Source organism: Anomaloglossus baeobatrachus, chromosome 5, assembly GCF_048569485.1.
Source record: "Anomaloglossus baeobatrachus isolate aAnoBae1 chromosome 5, aAnoBae1.hap1, whole genome shotgun sequence".
NCBI lineage: Eukaryota > Metazoa > Chordata > Amphibia > Anura > Aromobatidae > Anomaloglossus > Anomaloglossus baeobatrachus.
Window position 1 is genome coordinate 385,679,846 of NC_134357.1, and position 21,533 is coordinate 385,701,378.

At 45.8% G+C, this 21,533-nt stretch overlaps 1 protein-coding gene across 1 annotated transcript; it reads right to left on the reverse strand.

Annotated features, from left to right (window-relative positions):
* Positions 1–13,168: 13,168 nt before the first annotated feature.
* On the reverse strand, positions 13,169–21,253 carry LOC142312772 (G-protein coupled receptor 39-like). Its single transcript, XM_075351760.1, has 2 exons — positions 20,413–21,253; positions 13,169–13,500 (listed from the first exon to the last, which is right to left on the reverse strand). The coding sequence occupies exons 1-2, from the start codon at positions 21,251–21,253 to the stop codon at positions 13,169–13,171; spliced, it is 1,173 nt and encodes a 390-aa protein (XP_075207875.1).
* Between the last annotated feature and the right edge of the window lie 280 nt (positions 21,254–21,533).

Consider the following 21,533-nt stretch of genomic DNA (forward strand, 5'->3'; position numbering starts at 1 on the left):
CAAAAAAATATGAGGTTTTTGTTGGTATTTATGGCCATAAAACGTAAGCCTACACCCTCGTCAAGGGACCTCATGTCTGTAGGTCCCTACACTAAATATAAAAAAAGCAACAATAAGAGGATAATGTCCTCCAAAAATCAAGTATTACTCACAGCAAGTTGGGCTGCAGTGTGTACATCGCCCTGGCCAAAAACTGATGCTCTAGCAGGATACAGCTAAACCCCCACTAAGTGGAGGCTTCACAGGTGCAGGAGAAGCAGATCACACACACACCTTCATGGAATGGAGGGGAGGTGACTGCTAGATGATAAAACTGCACACAAGTGGCTTGCATAGAGCGCTGTTCACATGCAGATGACACAGTCACAAACCCGCAGCCTATTAGGTAACGCCCTTCTATTAGATCAGGCGGGCTGCCAAGCCGTACTCCACTGTATATCATGCACGGACAGACACTCTACAATGCAAGGCCCAACAGAAAGGGGCCTGGCTGTATCCTGTACAAACAAAAAAATATGAGGTTTTTGTTGGTATTTATGGCCATAAAACGTAAGCCTACACCCTCGTCAAGGGACCTCATGTCTGTAGGTCCCTACACTAAATATAAAAAAAGCAACAATAAGAGGATAATGTCCTCCAAAAATCAAGTATTACTCACAGCAAGTTGGGCTGCAGTGTGTACATCGCCCTGGCCAAAAACTGATGCTCTAGCAGGATACAGCTAAACCCCCACTAAGTGGAGGCTTCACAGGTGCAGGAGAAGCAGATCACACACACACCTTCATGGAATGGAGGGGAGGTGACTGCTAGATGATAAAACTGCACACAAGTGGCTTGCATAGAGCGCTGTTCACATGCAGATGACACAGTCACAAACCCGCAGCCTATTAGGTAACGCCCTTCTATTAGATCAGGCGGGCTGCCAAGCCGTACTCCACTGTATATCATGCACGGACAGACACTCTACAATGCAAGGCCCAACAGAAAGGGGCCTGGCTGTATCCTGTACAAACAAAAAAATATGAGGTTTTTGTTGGTATTTATGGCCATAAAACGTAAGCCTACACCCTCGTCAAGGGACCTCATGTCTGTAGGTCCCTACACTAAATATAAAAAAAGCAACAATAAGAGGATAATGTCCTCCAAAAATCAAGTATTACTCACAGCAAGTTGGGCTGCAGTGTGTACATCGCCCTGGCCAAAAACTGATGCTCTAGCAGGATACAGCTAAACCCCCACTAAGTGGAGGCTTCACAGGTGCAGGAGAAGCAGATCACACACACACCTTCATGGAATGGAGGGGAGGTGACTGCTAGATGATAAAACTGCACACAAGTGGCTTGCATAGAGCGCTGTTCACATGCAGATGACACAGTCACAAACCCGCAGCCTATTAGGTAACGCCCTTCTATTAGATCAGGCGGGCTGCCAAGCCGTACTCCACTGTATATCATGCACGGACAGACACTCTACAATGCAAGGCCCAACAGAAAGGGGCCTGGCTGTATCCTGTACAAACAAAAAAATATGAGGTTTTTGTTGGTATTTATGGCCATAAAACGTAAGCCTACACCCTCGTCAAGGGACCTCATGTCTGTAGGTCCCTACACTAAATATAAAAAAAGCAACAATAAGAGGATAATGTCCTCCAAAAATCAAGTATTACTCACAGCAAGTTGGGCTGCAGTGTGTACATCGCCCTGGCCAAAAACTGATGCTCTAGCAGGATACAGCTAAACCCCCACTAAGTGAAGGCATCACAGGTGCAGGAGAAGCAGATCACACACACACCTTCATGGAATGGAGGGGAGGTGACTGCTAGATGATAAAACTGCACACAAGTGGCTTGCATAGAGCGCTGTTCACATGCAGATGACACAGTCACAAACCCGCAGCCTATTAGGTAACGCCCTTCTATTAGATCAGGCGGGCTGCCAAGCCGTACTCCACTGTATATCATGCACGGACAGACACTCTACAATGCAAGGCCCAACAGAAAGGGGCCTGGCTGTATCCTGTACAAACAAAAAAATATGAGGTTTTTGTTGGTATTTATGGCCATAAAACGTAAGCCTACACCCTCGTCAAGGGACCTCATGTCTGTAGGTCCCTACACTAAATATAAAAAAAGCAACAATAAGAGGATAATGTCCTCCAAAAATCAAGTATTACTCACAGCAAGTTGGGCTGCAGTGTGTACATCGCCCTGGCCAAAAACTGATGCTCTAGCAGGATACAGCTAAACCCCCACTAAGTGGAGGCTTCACAGGTGCAGGAGAAGCAGATCACACACACACCTTCATGGAATGGAGGGGAGGTGACTGCTAGATGATAAAACTGCACACAAGTGGCTTGCATAGAGCGCTGTTCACATGCAGATGACACAGTCACAAACCCGCAGCCTATTAGGTAACGCCCTTCTATTAGATCAGGCGGGCTGCCAAGCCGTACTCCACTGTATATCATGCACGGACAGACACTCTACAATGCAAGGCCCAACAGAAAGGGGCCTGGCTGTATCCTGTACAAACAAAAAAATATGAGGTTTTTGTTGGTATTTATGGCCATAAAACGTAAGCCTACACCCTCGTCAAGGGACCTCATGTCTGTAGGTCCCTACACTAAATATAAAAAAAGCAACAATAAGAGGATAATGTCCTCCAAAAATCAAGTATTACTCACAGCAAGTTGGGCTGCAGTGTGTACATCGCCCTGGCCAAAAACTGATGCTCTAGCAGGATACAGCTAAACCCCCACTAAGTGGAGGCTTCACAGGTGCAGGAGAAGCAGATCACACACACACCTTCATGGAATGGAGGGGAGGTGACTGCTAGATGATAAAACTGCACACAAGTGGCTTGCATAGAGCGCTGTTCACATGCAGATGACACAGTCACAAACCCGCAGCCTATTAGGTAACGCCCTTCTATTAGATCAGGCGGGCTGCCAAGCCGTACTCCACTGTATATCATGCACGGACAGACACTCTACAATGCAAGGCCCAACAGAAAGGGGCCTGGCTGTATCCTGTACAAACAAAAAAATATGAGGTTTTTGTTGGTATTTATGGCCATAAAACGTAAGCCTACACCCTCGTCAAGGGACCTCATGTCTGTAGGTCCCTACACTAAATATAAAAAAAGCAACAATAAGAGGATAATGTCCTCCAAAAATCAAGTATTACTCACAGCAAGTTGGGCTGCAGTGTGTACATCGCCCTGGCCAAAAACTGATGCTCTAGCAGGATACAGCTAAACCCCCACTAAGTGGAGGCTTCACAGGTGCAGGAGAAGCAGATCACACACACACCTTCATGGAATGGAGGGGAGGTGACTGCTAGATGATAAAACTGCACACAAGTGGCTTGCATAGAGCGCTGTTCACATGCAGATGACACAGTCACAAACCCGCAGCCTATTAGGTAACGCCCTTCTATTAGATCAGGCGGGCTGCCAAGCCGTACTCCACTGTATATCATGCACGGACAGACACTCTATTTTTTTGTTTGTACAGGATACAGCCAGGCCCCTTTCTGTTGGGCCTTGCATTGTAGAGTGTCTGTCCGTGCATGATATACAGTGGAGTACGGCTTGGCAGCCCGCCTGATCTAATAGAAGGGCGTTACCTAATAGGCTGCGGGTTTGTGACTGTGTCATCTGCATGTGAACAGCGCTCTATGCAAGCCACTTGTGTGCAGTTTTATCATCTAGCAGTCACCTCCCCTCCATTCCATGAAGGTGTGTGTGTGATCTGCTTCTCCTGCACCTGTGAAGCCTCCACTTAGTGGGGGTTTAGCTGTATCCTGCTAGAGCATCAGTTTTTGGCCAGGGCGATGTACACACTGCAGCCCAACTTGCTGTGAGTAATACTTGATTTTTGGAGGACATTATCCTCTTATTGTTGCTTTTTTTATATTTAGTGTAGGGACCTACAGACATGAGGTCCCTTGACGAGGGTGTAGGCTTACGTTTTATGGCCATAAATACCAACAAAAACCTCATATTTTTTTGTTTGTACAGGATACAGCCAGGCCCCTTTCTGTTGGGCCTTGCATTGTAGAGTGTCTGTCCGTGCATGATATACAGTGGAGTACGGCTTGGCAGCCCGCCTGATCTAATAGAAGGGCGTTACCTAATAGGCTGCGGGTTTGTGACTGTGTCATCTGCATGTGAACAGCGCTCTATGCAAGCCACTTGTGTGCAGTTTTATCATCTAGCAGTCACCTCCCCTCCATTCCATGAAGGTGTGTGTGTGATCTGCTTCTCCTGCACCTGTGAAGCCTCCACTTAGTGGGGGTTTAGCTGTATCCTGCTAGAGCATCAGTTTTTGGCCAGGGCGATGTACACACTGCAGCCCAACTTGCTGTGAGTAATACTTGATTTTTGGAGGACATTATCCTCCTATTGTTGCTTTTTTTATATTTAGTGTAGGGACCTACAGACATGAGGTCCCTTGACGAGGGTGTAGGCTTACGTTTTATGGCCATAAATACCAACAAAAACCTCATATTTTTTTGTTTGTACAGGATACAGCCAGGCCCCTTTCTGTTGGGCCTTGCATTGTAGAGTGTCTGTCCGTGCATGATATACAGTGGAGTACGGCTTGGCAGCCCGCCTGATCTAATAGAAGGGCGTTACCTAATAGGCTGCGGGTTTGTGACTGTGTCATCTGCATGTGAACAGCGCTCTATGCAAGCCACTTGTGTGCAGTTTTATCATCTAGCAGTCACCTCCCCTCCATTCCATGAAGGTGTGTGTGTGATCTGCTTCTCCTGCACCTGTGAAGCCTCCACTTAGTGGGGGTTTAGCTGTATCCTGCTAGAGCATCAGTTTTTGGCCAGGGCGATGTACACACTGCAGCCCAACTTGCTGTGAGTAATACTTGATTTTTGGAGGACATTATCCTCTTATTGTTGCTTTTTTTATATTTAGTGTAGGGACCTACAGACATGAGGTCCCTTGACGAGGGTGTAGGCTTACGTTTTATGGCCATAAATACCAACAAAAACCTCATATTTTTTTGTTTGTACAGGATACAGCCAGGCCCCTTTCTGTTGGGCCTTGCATTGTAGAGTGTCTGTCCGTGCATGATATACAGTGGAGTACGGCTTGGCAGCCCGCCTGATCTAATAGAAGGGCGTTACCTAATAGGCTGCGGGTTTGTGACTGTGTCATCTGCATGTGAACAGCGCTCTATGCAAGCCACTTGTGTGCAGTTTTATCATCTAGCAGTCACCTCCCCTCCATTCCATGAAGGTGTGTGTGTGATCTGCTTCTCCTGCACCTGTGAAGCCTCCACTTAGTGGGGGTTTAGCTGTATCCTGCTAGAGCATCAGTTTTTGGCCAGGGCGATGTACACACTGCAGCCCAACTTGCTGTGAGTAATACTTGATTTTTGGAGGACATTATCCTCTTATTGTTGCTTTTTTTTTTTTATTTTTTCAAATTGGAAAAAATCTGCGGTCATCTTTAAAGGGAACCTGTCAGGTGCAATATACACACAGAACCACGAGCAGTTCTGGGTGCATATTGCTAATCCCTGCCTAAAGCGGGCTTTACACGCTGTGACATCGCTAATGCGGAGTCGTTGGGGTCATGGAATTCGTGACGCACATCCGGCCGCATTAGCGATGCCGTTGCGTGTGACACCGATAAGCGATTTTGCATCGTTGCAAAAACGTGCAAAATCGCTAATCGGCGACATGGGGGTCCATTCTCAAATCTCGTTACTGCAGCAGTAACGAGGTTGTTCCTCGTTCCTGCAGCAGCACACATCGCTCCGTGTGACACCGCAGGAACTTGGAAGCTCTCTTTACCTGCCTCCCGGCCGCTATGAGGAAGGAAGGAGGTGGGCGGGATGTTACTTCCCGCTCAGCTCCGCCCCTCCGCTGCTATTGGGCGGCGGTTCAGTGACGTCGCTGTGACGCCGCACGGACCGCCCCCTTAGAAAGGAGGCGGTTCGCCCATCACAGCGACGTCGCCGGACAGGTATGTATGTGTGACGGCTGTTGTGCGGCACGGGCAGCGATTTGCCCGTGTCGCGCAACAGATGGGGGCGGGTACCCACACTAGCGATATCGGGACCGATATCGCAGTGTGTAAAGTAGCCTTAACTGTCCCTGTATCTAGTAGCATAGATAAAGAGATCTTTAGAAAAAGTATTTCTAAGGGTCCCATATGATATGCTAATGAGGCCAGCGACTAGTCATGAGAGCATTAAGGTACCGTCACACTAAGCGACGCTCCAGCGATCCCACCAGCAAACTGACCTGGCAGGGATCGCTAGAGCGTCGCTACACGGGTTGCTGGTGAGCTGTCAAACAGGCAGATCTCACCAGCAACCAGTGACCATCCCCCAGCCAGCAGCGACGCGTGGAAGCGATGCTGCGCTTGGTAACTAAGGTAAATATCGGGTAACCAACTTAATATTTACCTTGGTTACCAGCGCACACTGCTTAGCGCTGGCTCCCTGCACTCCTAGCCAGAGTACACATCAGGTTAATTACCCGAAGTGTAGTCTGGCTATGTGTGCAGAGAACAGGAGCTGGCACTGACAGCGTGAGTGCGGCAGACGCTGGTAACGAAGGTAAATATCGGGTAACCAAGGAAAGGGCTTCTTGGTTACCCGATATTTACATTGGTTACCAGCGTCCGCAGAAGCCGGCTCCCTGCTCACTGCACATTCAGTTGTTGCTCTCTCGCTGTCACACACAGCGATGTGTGCTTCACAGCGGGAGAGCAACAACTAAAAAATGGTCAAGGACATTCAGCAACAACCAGCGACTTCACAGCAGTGGCCAGGTTGTTGCTGGATGTCACACACAGCAACATCGCTAGCAAGTTGTGCCTCAATTTTTGGAGGATATTTTCCTCTTTTTGTTGCTATGTTTATATTTAGTGTAGGGACCTACAAGCATGAGGTTCCGTGACGCGGGTTGTAGGCTTACGTTTTTATGGCCATAAATACCAACAAAAACCTCATATTTATTTTTTTTGGACAGGATACAGCCAGGCCCCTTTCTGTTGGGCCTTGCACTGTAGAGTGTCTGTCCGTGCATGATACACAGTGGGGTACGGCTTGGCAGCCCGCCTGATCTAATAGTATGGGCGTCACTTAATAGGCTGCGGGTTTGTGACTGTGTTATCTGCATATGTGAACAGCGCTCTATGCAAGCCACTAGTCTGCAGTTTTATCATCTAGCAATCGCCCTCCTCCATTCCATGGAGGTGTGTGTGTGATTTGTTCTTCCTGGACCTGTGACGCTTCCACTTTAGTGGGGGTTTAGCTGTATCCTGTTAGAGTACTAGTTTTTGGCCAGGGCGATGTACACACTGCAGCCCATCTTGCTGTAATGTAATAATAAGTAATACTTAATTTTTGGAGGATATTTTCCTCTTTTTGTTGCTATGTTTACAAGTTGTGCCTCAGCAGCGATGTTGCTAGCGATGTTGCTTAGTGTGACGGTACCTTTACTTCCCCTGGCTAGTTGGCCCCCTTATTATGTTTGTATGCCCCTCTAGATGTGCTAACATGCTAATGAATGCGCAGCGTGAGAGGATGCTCGTGCTCACCTCTCTGTTGCCATCGCGTCCGTATCCTGGATTTCAGCTCAGTACGCATAATCCCGGACTTTCGGGCATGTGCACTACATAGGTTTGAAGACGGGACGCATACACCCAGCTTCATAGTGCGCATGCCCGAAAGTCCGGGATTATGCGCACTGAGCCAAAATTCAGGACTCTGATGCGATGGCAGCAGAGAGGTGAGTGTGACCATCCTCTAACTCTGCGCATTCATTAGCATGTTAGGAGGACCAGGAGAAGTAATACCCTTTCGACTAGTCCCTGGCCTCATTAGCATATGATAACAGATCTTTAGATATACAGTACGTTTTCTAAAGATCTCTTTATGTATGCTACTAGATACAGGGACAGTTAGGCAGGGATTAGCACTTAGGGTGCAGTACTCATCCTGGATTCAGGGGAGGTCGGTACCGGTTCACCATACATCATCTCACACACACAACCAGGTTGGCCTCCCCACTGGGGACCGGCTAGGGTTGGGTCTTAAGGCAGTCACCAAACATGGGGGCAGCCACCCACTAGCGACAGGGAACTGGGGGAGGAACAGCCACCAAGGGGAGTCAGGAGCAACACAACAGTTAGAGAGTTCTCCAGCAGAAGAGGAAGAGAGCAGTCGTGTTTTACCAGTGGCTCAGGTGGGATGCATGAGTCAATACGGTCTCCGAGAGGAGAGCTTGATTGCTCCCTCGAAAACTGTGCTAAGCAGGGTGCAGAATCCTAGGGTGGATCATACTTTAGATTGTCCACTAAAATCTGCAGGCCAGAGGGATTGCACGTCCCTCCGGCCCCCACAGTTCCTGGAGCACAGTGCTACATAGGGTCCAGGGTCGTGTTCCAAAGCAGGCCCCACAACGGACCCGTGGCACCTGCATACAGGACAGAAGTAAACACTTTTCAAGAATCGGGGTCCCCAAGAAGCTTCAGGCCACAGGGATCCAACACCAAGAGCATGGAGGAAGGGCCCACCGTCCACTGTACCGGTTTTGACCTCCAACGGATCCGGGACCGACTGGGGCCCATCACGGCGGTGTCCGGCATCTCCCTGGTAAACCAGGACTGTGAGTAAAGAAAACCTTGAACCCGCAGAGACTGTGTCTGCCTGTCCTTGCCGGCGCCGCCGCCCCATGCTTCGGCGCCTGCCATTACTACTCCCCTCATCATCCTTCCCGAGTCCCGCTCCAGTGGTGAGGAGCAGAAACATCTCAGCTGCTTTTACCATCCGCCCCGGAGGACAGCAACAGCAGCGGCGGCTAATTCCATGGCCGCATACCGCAGGTGGTGTCACAAAATTAAACCTCCATTATCGTCATCACCCCCCCTGCTTTATTGTACACCTTGCGGCCACGAAACCAGGCAAAAAGGGCCAACCCGTGACATCCCCCTGACCCGACATCACCAGCCCGGTGATGAGTAACTTAACCCCTTGCCCCAGACAGGTTCACTGATCTATACAGTGATAGTTTGGATATAACCCATAACCAGTATCTGTAGCGTGTAGACTATCTATATATTTAATGTGACTCACACATTGGAAGATCCACCAGATCTGACATGAAGAATACCATTGAAAACTATAATAGACCCCCATATAACTCTGTAAATCATTGAAGTCTGTCCAGAAGTGCAATGCTGTTTCCATTATGAAGTTAAATGTCATTTATTTTAATATTTAAAAGTTTATTAGTCAATACAGTGAAATAAGTTAAAAGGTTTGCAACAAGTTTCAAAGTTATTACGAAATGAAGAAAAAAATCCAGCTTCTAAAATTCCAAGTTTATTCCAAAAATGGATATTAAAATCATGATAAAAGCAGTGTGTTTCAAATGCTACAATGCGTCGTTTTACAAGCTCAAAAAGGACACATTGAAACGCGTTGCTTTCATCATTATTTTAATATCTATTTTTTTTTTTTAAATAAACTTTTGGAATTTTAGAAGCTAGAGTTTTTTCTTCATTTCTGGATATCCGCGTTTGGTTTAACAGACATTTCTTGCTTCAATTGAGTTGGTGGGTGAGCTGTATTTTCCCATCCCTTTTCCCATTCTTGTGTTAAAGTTATTACCCTAGATAGATTAGACGGTAACTTGCCGATCAGTGGGGTTCTATTGCCGAGGACCCCAAACTATCTGGAGAACAGGACTACCGACCACCCCATGTGTGTGTAGCAGAGGATAACCATGTGCTCCTCCGCTGCATTCCTCGTCTATGGCATTGCTGGGGATAGCCAAGTACAGTGCTCAGCTATCCTTGGCAATCTCATGGACGATGAGACCACTCCATTCAGACAAGGCTTTGGAGCCCCATTCTCAGAAGATCCTGCGGTCAAACCTGCAATGATCACCAAGTTATCACCCGTATGGATAGCCAATAACTTTTTAAAACTTTACATATTTCCTTTAAATGGTGAAATATGATATCATAAAATAAAGCATTACTTTAGGAGAATAACATAAATCTCTACATTTTAAAATCAAATTATAATATTTAGCTAAATAAAATGCTTTACATTTTTCTTTGTTGTGTGTTCTCTCTCTTCTGATGGTTATTTGGAGGATTTGGGAGTGAGTAGTGCGGATTACGGTAATATATTTTACAACTGATGAATTTGTTGTTGTATTATAACAATTAAAAACAAAAGAAATAGTCCCCAAAACGATAACCCATAGGAAACATTTTCCATCATATATAGCTTCACTTACTTCAATTCTAATTCACTCCTAATAATGTAATTCAAAGAAGAAATTTAATGTCAGTTATCACAGAAACCTCTTAAAAAGGTCAGATTTTAGAGGATCTATGTTGGCCCTTTCAATGGAGCATTGCTGGGGAATGCACAAGTCATTCAAGTTAATTGTGTTATCATTAAACATATGGATTATGATCCTGATTCATCATTTGCAGTTTGTTTTTTTTATTCACTTTTTTTTGTCATGAGATATTCGCTAAAATTTATTATGCCAAATTCATCAAAATGGCAGACGCGGTTCATAAAAAAGAGTTTCTTTCCTGTCATTAACCTTTTTTGAAACTTTCTGAGTAAAGAATTTCATCTGTTTCAAAATATTTTTTTTAAAAAACTTGCAAAAAACTACAGCAGGCACAGAGTTGCGCAAAATTTTACAACTTTTTAAAAAAGTGCAATTGATGAATAAGGTAAAAACATCCAGAATAATTAAACTCCATCCACAAAGTAGAGAGAAAAAAATACAAACACGGAGGCAAATATAAAACAGACTTCAAAAACAGTGCAAATAGAATAAGAATCGAGTGCAAAAAAAAATAAAACAGGAAACAAACAAAACTAGACAAAAAAAACAGGTATAAAGGCATTGACGACTAAAGGACAAAGTCTTTTTTTTCTTTTCAAGAGAAAGGATCAAAATATATTGTATAGTCAGATCTTTTTATTCCCTTTGTGCCCACTTCTACTAGATATTAAAAAAATCTATTGCTTATTTTATGTGTTTATTGAATGTACACAATGGTGTATAAGATAGAGGATAGGAGGTGAGTAAAGCTGGCCATGCACATTATATTAAAGAGGTTGTCCGGTCTAAAGGCCCAGTCACACTAAACAACTTACCAGAAATCCCAACAACGATACAACCTGATAGGGATCGCTGGTAAGTTGCTAGGAGGTCGCTGGTGAGATGTCACACTAAGCGACGCTCCAGCGATCCCACCAGCAACCTGACCTGGCAGGGATCGCTGGAGCGTCACTACACGTGGAAGCATGCTGCGCTTGCTAACTAAGGTAAATATCAGGTAACCAACCCGATATTTACCTTGGTTACCAGCGCACATCGCTTAGCGCTGGCTCCCTGCACACCTAGCCACAGTACACATCGGGTTAATTACCCGATGTGTACTCTGCTACGTGTGCAGGCAGCAGGGAGCCGGCCGGCTTCTGCGGACGCTGGTAACCACGGTAAACATCGGGTAACCAAGAAGCCCTTCCCTTGGTTACCCGATATTTACCTTCGTTACCAGCGTCCGCCGCTCTCACACTGCCAGTGCCGGCTCCCTGTTCCCTGCACTCCTAGCCACAGTACACATCGGGTTAATTACCCGATGTGTACTCCGGCTACGTGTGCAGAGAGCAGGGAGCAGGCACTGACAGCTGAGAGCGGCGGACGCTGGTAACGAAGGTAAATATCGGGTAACCAAGGGAAGGGCTTCTTGGTTACCCGATATTTACATTGGTTACCAGTGTCCGTAGAAGCCGACTCCTGCTCACTACACATTTAGTTGTTGCTCTGTCGCTGTCACACACAGCGATGTGTGCTTCACAGCGGGAGAGCAACAACTAAAAAATGGTCCAGGACATTCAGCAACAACTAACGACCTCACAGCAGGGGCCAGGTTGTTGCTGGATGTCACACACAGCAACATCGCTAGCAAGTTGTGCCTTAGCAGCGATGTTGCTAGTGATGTTGCTTAATGTGACGGTACCTTAAATCCACAAGTCTATGATCACTCTGTGTCACGCTATGTGTCACTCTGTGTGACTGCAGACTTGTGAATCATTACATGGTATAGACTGTGCACTGTGAGGATTCGCTGGTTTCAGAGCCAGGAACGATGGTCACGTGGCCATGAGTATTTAATATGCATAGTCCCGGCCAGAATCCAACTAGATGTGCATGGCCTCGCTCAATGCAAGTGTCTTGAGTTAGGTCTTCCCCCTAGTCAGATTCTGGCCAGGAAAATGATTATTGCATACTCGTAGTCTCGTGACCGCCATTTCCATGCTCTGGAGCCGGCGAACCCTCACAGCGAACAGTGGATAAATTGCAGACTTATGGATTTATGCCATAAAAAATCTTTACTCAATCTAAGGAATATAGGAGTCTAAAGAATTTCCCCCAACAGATGATATTGGACTCACGTTTATGGCCAATTTTAGAAAATCCAAGTGGTCCAAACCACTCTGCATTATGGGTAGGTGGGAAAATATAGTGAAGGGGGTTGCAGTCTAAGCTTTAGCCTAGGAACACTCAAAAGGTCCCTTTTGTCCATTTGAGAAGACCAATACATAACCCTTGATTATTGAGGTCCCTGTTGGAAATTTTGCATTGAGGCCATGAGCTTCAAGCTATGCTACTGAGTATGGGGCCCACATATTCCAATTGGAAGCTGTGTATGATCTAAAGCCCCACATACACATTGGATAGCTGATTGATGTATGGCCAAGTGTCCGCACGACAGCCATCTCAGCCGTCTCTCCCATACACAAGAGCACTTGTTCGGCCAAGTCCTTCTGTGCTTTTTATGAGACAGCCGCCGTCAGCCATCTCTACCAGCGGCTTATCTCTGGGAGAACCAAGCATCTGCAGTCTGAAATTAGGCATGCTCAAGTCGACAAACTCTCTTGACAATCAGTCGACCAAACCTTTTGATATACTCAAGTGCAGCCAACATTAGGCTAATGTGTATGATCGGCTTAAAACTATTTTTGGGACACAGGTAGCATCACAGCAGGTGATATATCTCATATACTGGAGGACATACAACAAATCAGGAATAGTCATTAGGAGCTAGAAAATATAACAAGACAGATCCGAATATAAAGACAACACTAGAATCTACAACATATCACTTGCTTCTTGTCCTATTGTAGAAAGCCTGATTCCTTGTTGTCTTGCTTGTATCTCCCAGGATCCATATTCTGAAGGAGACATTTTTGTGCAGGGTGTGATGCTATGTAGGAAGGCTCTGCGGAAGTTACGGGATGTCAAGTTGTACAGCAGTGGGGTAAGACAAGCACTGAGGTAGTAGAAACTATTAGTAATGGGCTGTAAGGTGATATAAGAGCGGTAATAAGTCTCTGTCCATTGATCTTTACTCCTCAATACAGTCATGAGCCTCCGCGATTGAAATGGTAACCAGCACACAGCCAGCACACCTACAATACAGCCTGGAATTAGAGAGAGATTATTAAAACAGACGTGTCCAATAATATTTATTTATACATCGCACCTATATAAAACATAGAAGAAATAATAATAAATATGAAACAATAAAAAAAACAATAAAAGAAATTCTGACCATGTGAGCCAATTTTACGAGGGAAAAAAATGTCCATACCCGTAGGAAAAGAGCATGGTTCTCAGCGTCAGATTATAGTTCATGCGGTAGGAAGTGATACAGAAATCTATACTTAAGCTGGTGTCACACTAAGCGACAGCGACAACGACGTCGCTGTTACGTCACCATTTTCGGTGACGTAACAGCGACCTTGTAAGTCGCTGTTATGATCGCTGCTTAGCTGTCAAACACAGCAGAAGCAGCGATCATAACGTCGCTGTGCTACATGTGCAGAGAGCAGGGAGCCGCGCTTAGCGCTGGCTCCTTGCTCTCCTAGGTACAGTACACATCGGGTTAATTAACCCGATGTGTGCTGCAGCTACATGCCACAGTGCAGAGAGCAAGGAGCCGCGCACACTGCTTAGCGCTGGCTCCTTGCTCTCCTTGCTACAGTATACATCGGGTTAATTACCCGATGCATACTGCAGCCACATGTCACAGTGCAGAGAGCAAGGAGCCGCGCACAATGCTTAGCGCTGGCTCCTTGCTCTCCTTGCTACAGTATACATCGGGTTAATTACCCGATGCATACTGCAGCCACATGTCACAGTGCAGGAGCCGGCACTGGCAGCAAGAGCGGAGGCTGGTAACCAGCGTAAACATCGGGTAACCAGGGAAAGGTCTTCCCTTGGTTACCCGATGTTTACGCTGGTTACAGCTTACCGCAGCTGCCAGTGCCGGCTCCTGATCGCTTCATTTCGTCGCTCTCTCGCTGTCACACACAGCGATGTGTGTGTCACAGCGGGAGAGTGACGACCAAAAAATGAAGCTGGACATTCAGCAACGACCGGCGACCTCACAGCAGGGGCCAGGTCGTTGCTGGATGTCACACACAGCGACAGCGACGGGACGTCGCTGCAACGTCACAGAAAATGGTGACGTAGCAGCGACGTCGTTGTCGTCGTCGTTATGTGTGACACCACCTTTACAGTGCCTACAAGTAGTATTCAACCCCCTGCAGATTTAGCAGGTTTACACATTCGGAATTAACTTGGCATTGTGACATTTGGACTGTAGATCAGCCTGGAAGTGTGAAATGCACTGCAGCAAAAAAGAATGTTATTTCTTTTTTATTTTTTTTTTTAAATTGAGAAAAGTTTATTCAGAGGGTCATTTATTATTCAACCCCTCAAACCACCAGAATTCTGTTTGGTTCCCCTAAAGTATTAAGAAGTATTTCAGGCACAAAGAACAATGAGCTTCACATGTTTGGATTAATTATCTCTTTTTCCAGCCTTTTCTGACTAATTAAGACCCTCCCCAAACTTGTGAACAGCACTCATACATGGTCAACATGGGAAAGACAAAGGAGCATTCCAAGGCCATCAGAGACAAGATCGTGGAGGGTCACAAGGCTGGCAAGGGGTACAAAACTCTTTCCAAGGAGTTGGGCCTACCTGTCTCCACTGTTGGGAGCATCATCCGGAAGTGGAAGGCTTATGGAACTACTGTTAGCCTTCCATGGCCTGGACAGCCTTTGAAAGTTTCCTCCCGTGCCGAGTCCAGGCTTGTCCGAAGAGTCAAGGCTAACCCAAGGACAACAAGGAAGGAGCTCCGGGAAGATCTCATGGCAGTGGGGACATTGGTTTCAGTCAATACCATAAGTAACGTACTCCACCGCAATGGTCTCCGTTCCAGACGAGCCCGTAAGGTACCTTTACTTTCAAAGCGTCATGTCAAGGCTCGTCTACAGTTTGCTCATGATCACTTGGAGGACTCTGAGACAGACTGGTTCAAGGTTCTCTGGTCTGATGAGACCAAGATCGAGATCTTTGGTGCCAACCACACACGTGACGTTTGGAGACTGGATGGCACTGCATACGACCCCAAGAATACCATCCCTACAGTCAAGCATGGTGGTGGCAGCATCATGCTGTGGGGCTGTTTCTCAGCCAAGGGGCCTGGCCATCTGGTCCGCATCCATGGGAAGATGGATAGCACGGCCTACCTGGAGATTTTGGCCAAGAACCTCCGCTCCTCCATCAAGGATCTTAAGATGGGTCATCATTTCATCTTCCAACAAGACAACGACCCAAAGCACACAGCCAAGAAAACCAAAGCCTGGTTCAAGAGGGAAAAAAATCAAGGTGTTGCAGTGGCCTAGTCAGTCTCCTGACCTTAACCCAATTGAAAACTTGTGGAAGGAGCTCAAGATTAAAGTCCACATGAGACACCCAAAGAACCTAGATAACTTGGAGAAGATCTGCATGGAGGAGTGGGCCAAGAAAACTCCAGAGACCTGTGCCGGCCTGATCAGGTCTTATAAAAGATGATTATTAGCTGTAATTGCAAACAAGGGTTATTCCACAAAATATTAAACCTAGGGGTTGAATAATAATTGACCCACACTTTTATGTTGAAAATTTATTAAAATTTAACTGAGCAACATAACTTGTTGGTTTGTAAGATTTATGCATCTGTTAATAAATCCTGCTCTTGTTTGACGTTTGCAGGCTCTAACTTATTTGCATCTTATCAAACCTGCTAAATCTGCAGGGGGTTGAATACTACTTGTAGGCACTGTATAAGGATACAAAGTAAGTTTTCATGCTATAAGCACTTATTATGCATAGTGGATTTACGAAAAAGAATGTAATTGGTGGGTGACATGCAGGTGCATCTCAATAGATTAGAATATCGTCAAAAAGTTAATTTATTTCAGTAATTCAATACAAAAAGAGAAACACATATATTATATAGAGTCATTACACACAGAGTGATCTATTTCAAGTGTTTATTTCTGTTAATGTTGATGATTATGGCTTACAGGCATTGAAAACCTAAAAGTTGTTATTTCATAAAATTAGAATAATTACCACAAAACACCTGCAAAGGCATCCTAAGCGTTTAAAATGGTCCCTTAGTCTGGTTCAGTAGGCTACACAATCATTGGTAAGACGTCTGACTTGACAAATGTCCAGAAGGCAGTCATTGACACACTCCACAAGGAGGGTTATCCACAAAAGGTCATTGTTAAAGAAGCTGGATGTTCACAGAGTGCTGTATCTAAGCATATTAATGGAAAGTAGAGTGGAAGGAAAAAATGTGGTAGAAAAAGGTGCACAAGCAACTGGGATAACTGCAGCCTTGATAAGATTGTTAAGAAAAGGCCATTCAGAAATTTAGGGGAGATTTACAAGGAGTGGACTGCTGCTGGAGTCAGTGCTTAAAGAGCCACCACACACAGACATATCCAAGACATGGGCTACAACTGTCGCATTCCTTGTATCAAGCCACTTGTGACCAATAGACAGCACCAGAAGTGTCTTACCTGGGCCAAGGTGAAAAATAACTGGACTGTTGTTCAGTGGTCCAAGGTGTTGTTTTCAGAGTAAAGAGAGTTTTGCATTTCATTTGGAAATCAAGGTCCTATAGTCTGGAGGAAGAGTGGAGAGGCCACATCCAAGCTGCTTGAGGTCTAGTGTGAAGTCTGTGAAATCAGTGATGGTTTGGGGAGCCATGTCATCTGCTGGTGTAGGTCCACTGTGTTTTATCAAGACCAAAGTCAGTGCAGCCGTCTACCAGGAAATTTTAGAGCACTTCATGCTTCCCTCTGCCGACAAGCTTTTTGGAGATGGAAATTTAATTTTCCAGCAGAACTTGGCACCTGTCCACACTGCCAAAAGTACCAATACCTGGTTTCATAATCACAGTATCACTGTGCTTGATTGGCCAGCAAACTCGCCTGACCTAAACCCCATAATCTATGGGGTATTGTCAAGAGGAAGATGAGAGACACCAAACCCAATAATGAAGACGAGCTGAAGGCTGCTATCAAACCTACCTGGACTTCCATAATACCTCAGCAGTGCCACAGGCTGATCGCCTGCATGCCATGTCCCATTGATGTAGTAATTCATGCAAAAGGAGCCTCGACCAAGTAGTGAGTGCATTTATTGTACATACTTTTCAGTAGGCCAACATTTCATGGCGCTGCACGGCGTTCACTCTGCTCCAGCGGCTTTTCCTTTTTTGAAAAAGCCGGCCGCTCATTAAACAATCTCGTATTCCCTGCTTTTCCCCGCCCACCGGCAAATATGATTGGTTGCAGTGAGACACGCCCACATGCTGAGTGACAGCTGTGTCACTGCACCCAATCACAGCAGCCGGTGGGCGTGTCTATACTGTGTAGTAAAATAAATAAATAAATAATTAAAAAATCCGGCGTGAGGTCCCCCCAATTTTAATACCAGCCAGATAAAGCCATACGGCTAAAGGCTGGTATTCTCAGGATGGGGAGCTCCACGTTATGGGGAGCCCCCCAGCCTAACAATATCAGTCAGCAGCCGCCCAGAATTGCCGCATACATTAGATGCGACAGTTCTGGGACTGTACCCGGCTCTTCCCGATTTGCCCTGGTGCGTTGGCAAATCGGGGTCATAAGGAGTTATTGGCAGCCCATAGCTGCCAATAAGTCCTAGATTAATCATGTCAGGCGTTTATGAGACACCCTCCATGATTAATCTGTAAATTACAGTTAAAAAACACACACCCGAAAAATCCTTTATTAGAAATAAAAAACACTATCAAATTCCCTCATTACCAATTTATTACCCACAACAAAGCCCTCCTTGTCCGGCGTACTCCACGGTCCTCCAGCGTCGCATCCAGCTCTGCTGCATGCAGGTGACAGGAGCAGCAGAAGACACAGCCGCTCCTGTCACCTGCCCGCAGCTAATGAAGAGAGCCGTGTGATCGGCTGAGCTGTCACTGAGGTTACCTGGATCCAGCGGTGGATGCAGCGGTGGCCGCGGGTAACCTCAGTGACAGCTCAGCTGATCGCACTACTCACCGCCGCTCCGGTCAGCTCCACACAGCAAATGAGGTGAGTAGCGCGATCAGCTGAGCTGTCACTGAGGTTACCCGCGGCCACCGCTGCATCCACCGCTGGATCCAGGTAACCTCAGTGACAGCTCAGCCGATCACACGGCTCTCTTCATTAGCTGCGTGCAGGTGACAGGAGCGGCTGTGTCTTCTGCTGCTCCTGTCACCTGCATGCAGCAGAGCTGGATGCGACGTTGGAGGACCCTGGATTACGCCGGACAAGGAGGGCTTTGTTGTGGGTAATAAATTGGTAATGAGGGAATGTGCTTGTGTTTTTTATTTCTAATAAAGGATTTTTCGGGTGTGTGTTTTTTAACTGTAATTTACAGATTAATCATGGAAGGTATCTCGGGGTGACGCCTGACATGATTAATCTAGGACTTATTGGCAGCTATGGGCTGCCAATAACTCCTTATTACCCCGATTTGCCAACGCACCAGGGCAAATCGGGAAGAGCCGGGTACAGTCCCAGAACTGTCGCATCTAATGAATGCGGCAATTCTGGGCGGCTGTTTGCTGATATTGTTAGGCTGGGGGGCTCCCCATACCGTGGAGCTCCCCATCCTGAGAATACCAGCCTGCAGCCGTATGGCTTTATCTGGCTGGTATTAAAATAGGGGGGAACCGCACGCCGGATTTTTTAATAATTTATTTATTTACACGGCACACAGAGCCGCGCAGCATTAAATCAAGTCGGGTGAAGTTCACCTGCTGTCCCCAACGACCAGCTAATCGCTCTGCAGGTCCGGATCGCTGTTAGGTCGTTGGCCAGGTCTGCCTGTTTGACAGCTCACCAGAGACTTTGTAGCGATCCCGGCTATGTTGAGATCGCAGGTTGGATCGCTAGAAAGTCTCAGTGTGTAAACCCAGCATTAGGCTATTTGGTCAAATGTAGTTAGTGGTTGTTACAATAACATCTTATCTTATATATTTATGACACATCCAAAAGATATGCCATCAATGTACAATAGATCGAGGTCCACTTATGGGACCTGGATCTATCTCAAGAACACATTCTGCTGTCAGAAGAGAGGGTCGGCATTCTTATGAAAACGAATGGGAATTCTGACCACCTCCCCACTGATGCTGCACGTGTTAAGAGCCCATTCTTAAGATACAGGTAGGTCTCTTTAGTGCTAACTATATCTTTTATACATTTATGGCATATCTAGTGGATATGCCATATGCATACAAGATAGGAATACCTCTGTAAGCAAACTTCCCAACTTTCAAAGAAGATTATGCAAAAGAGGAATACCCCTGAAGATAACATCTGAATAGACTATCAAAGGTCTCATACAAGGGGAAGTTTCTGCCTACCACAAATTAGCCTTTTCAATTATGAATTAACTGTATAAATGATGCATTGGTTCAATAGAATATCATTTAATAAAGAAGAGGGTTTAGGAAGGTTTATATTGTAGCAAACAGATCGAAGCCCATTGATATTTCATAAGTAACAGTACCCTGAAGTACTATGTATATACAGTATGTATATACACATATACACTATACCTTCAGAAAACTTTTGGCCTGCCATACAGATGTGTCAAAACTTTTGATTGGTGAAGGTGCAGGTGCAGGGCCCCCCACCAATCATTACCAAGAAAGGGCAGAAGTACTCAGCTAAGTACAACTTTCCAAGACTGAAGGTGGGCTCCATAGTAAGTCTATGGTCCTCATAAATTAATTTAGATTTCTAATGAAATAGGTCTATTAATATATTTTATGAAGGGAAAGAAAGCATTACATAGAGAACATGAAACTTGAGAGTTCTCCTATTCTCCCACTGGCGCTCTTTGTATAGCAGTGTCTGCATTAGGAGGGAGACTTTATAAAACTAGTGCAAGAAAAAAGTGCAACAGATGCCCATAGAAGCCCATCAGACCCCAGTTCACTTTGGTAGTTCAGAACTTACCTAGCAGTCTGGCATTTTGTCTGCGGACAGCCACATTTCCACCACAGAACCTGCCCAATCGCTGTATAGATCCATTAGGTCCTCTAATTTCCAAACTGTTGTTCCTGTTCCCCTGTAGCGTTCTCTTGATGTTCCAACAGGTTATGGCCACCGCCAACAATACTCCCAGGTATGTAATGAAGGATGCCCAGACACTGGCCTTAAAGAGCCATACCCATGAATTCAATGGTGTACACACTGATACTTGTTTTTCCTCAACTGTTTTAACACTGATGTTTTCCAAACCTATGGAAAAAAGTACAGGCAGACCAGCGAGCAGAGAAGCTACCCATAGAAAGCAAATCCGTAAGCGCACCCTTGATGACTGACGTATGTGAAGGCTTAAAGGTTGACTTGTTGCACGGTGTCTATCATAACTCAAAGACAACACATTAAATATAGCGGCATAACAAAGCACTTCCCATAAGTAATAGAAGCCAGAACATCCAGCAGCTCCCAGTGGCCAAGGAAAAGGACTCCAGATACTGCCATACAGCTCAGCTGGGATACCCAGTACCAGCTGCAAAATGTCACAGCATGCAAGGCTACATATGTGGTGACTAAGTGAGGCTTGAACGCTTCGTCCATCACTAATGCTCCTCAGTACCCTTATGACCAAAGTGTTCCCCAAAATTCCAGCCATAAGCAGTAGGATGTAGGCCAAAGACACTAAAGATTTGGCACAAACACCAAGCTTGATTGGGGTCTCAGGGGTGGCAGTCACAGGGGGCATTGATAAACCCTGGTCCGGTCTGGCAGTACATACATTAAATGCAAGCCCTTCCTTACAAAGGGAATACATAGAGGATTCCAATACGGTGTGTCCCTTAGATCTTGGTTAGGTTTAGTTTATACATGTCTGCAGATCCTCATGTACTCTTTACATTTCCTTGTACTTTACCAAATCCTTCCACTCAATTATTGGAGGTTTACATAATTCATCGTTGGTGTATGCAGCCAGCTGTATGTGGACGACGATAAATTCTCTTTTCTATTTGTTTGTCTCCTTCTTCGCCAAAGTCCCTCTTGATTTTAGATCTTCATCGAAGTCTTGGGTCTTGAAAGCTTCCTCGATGATTGCT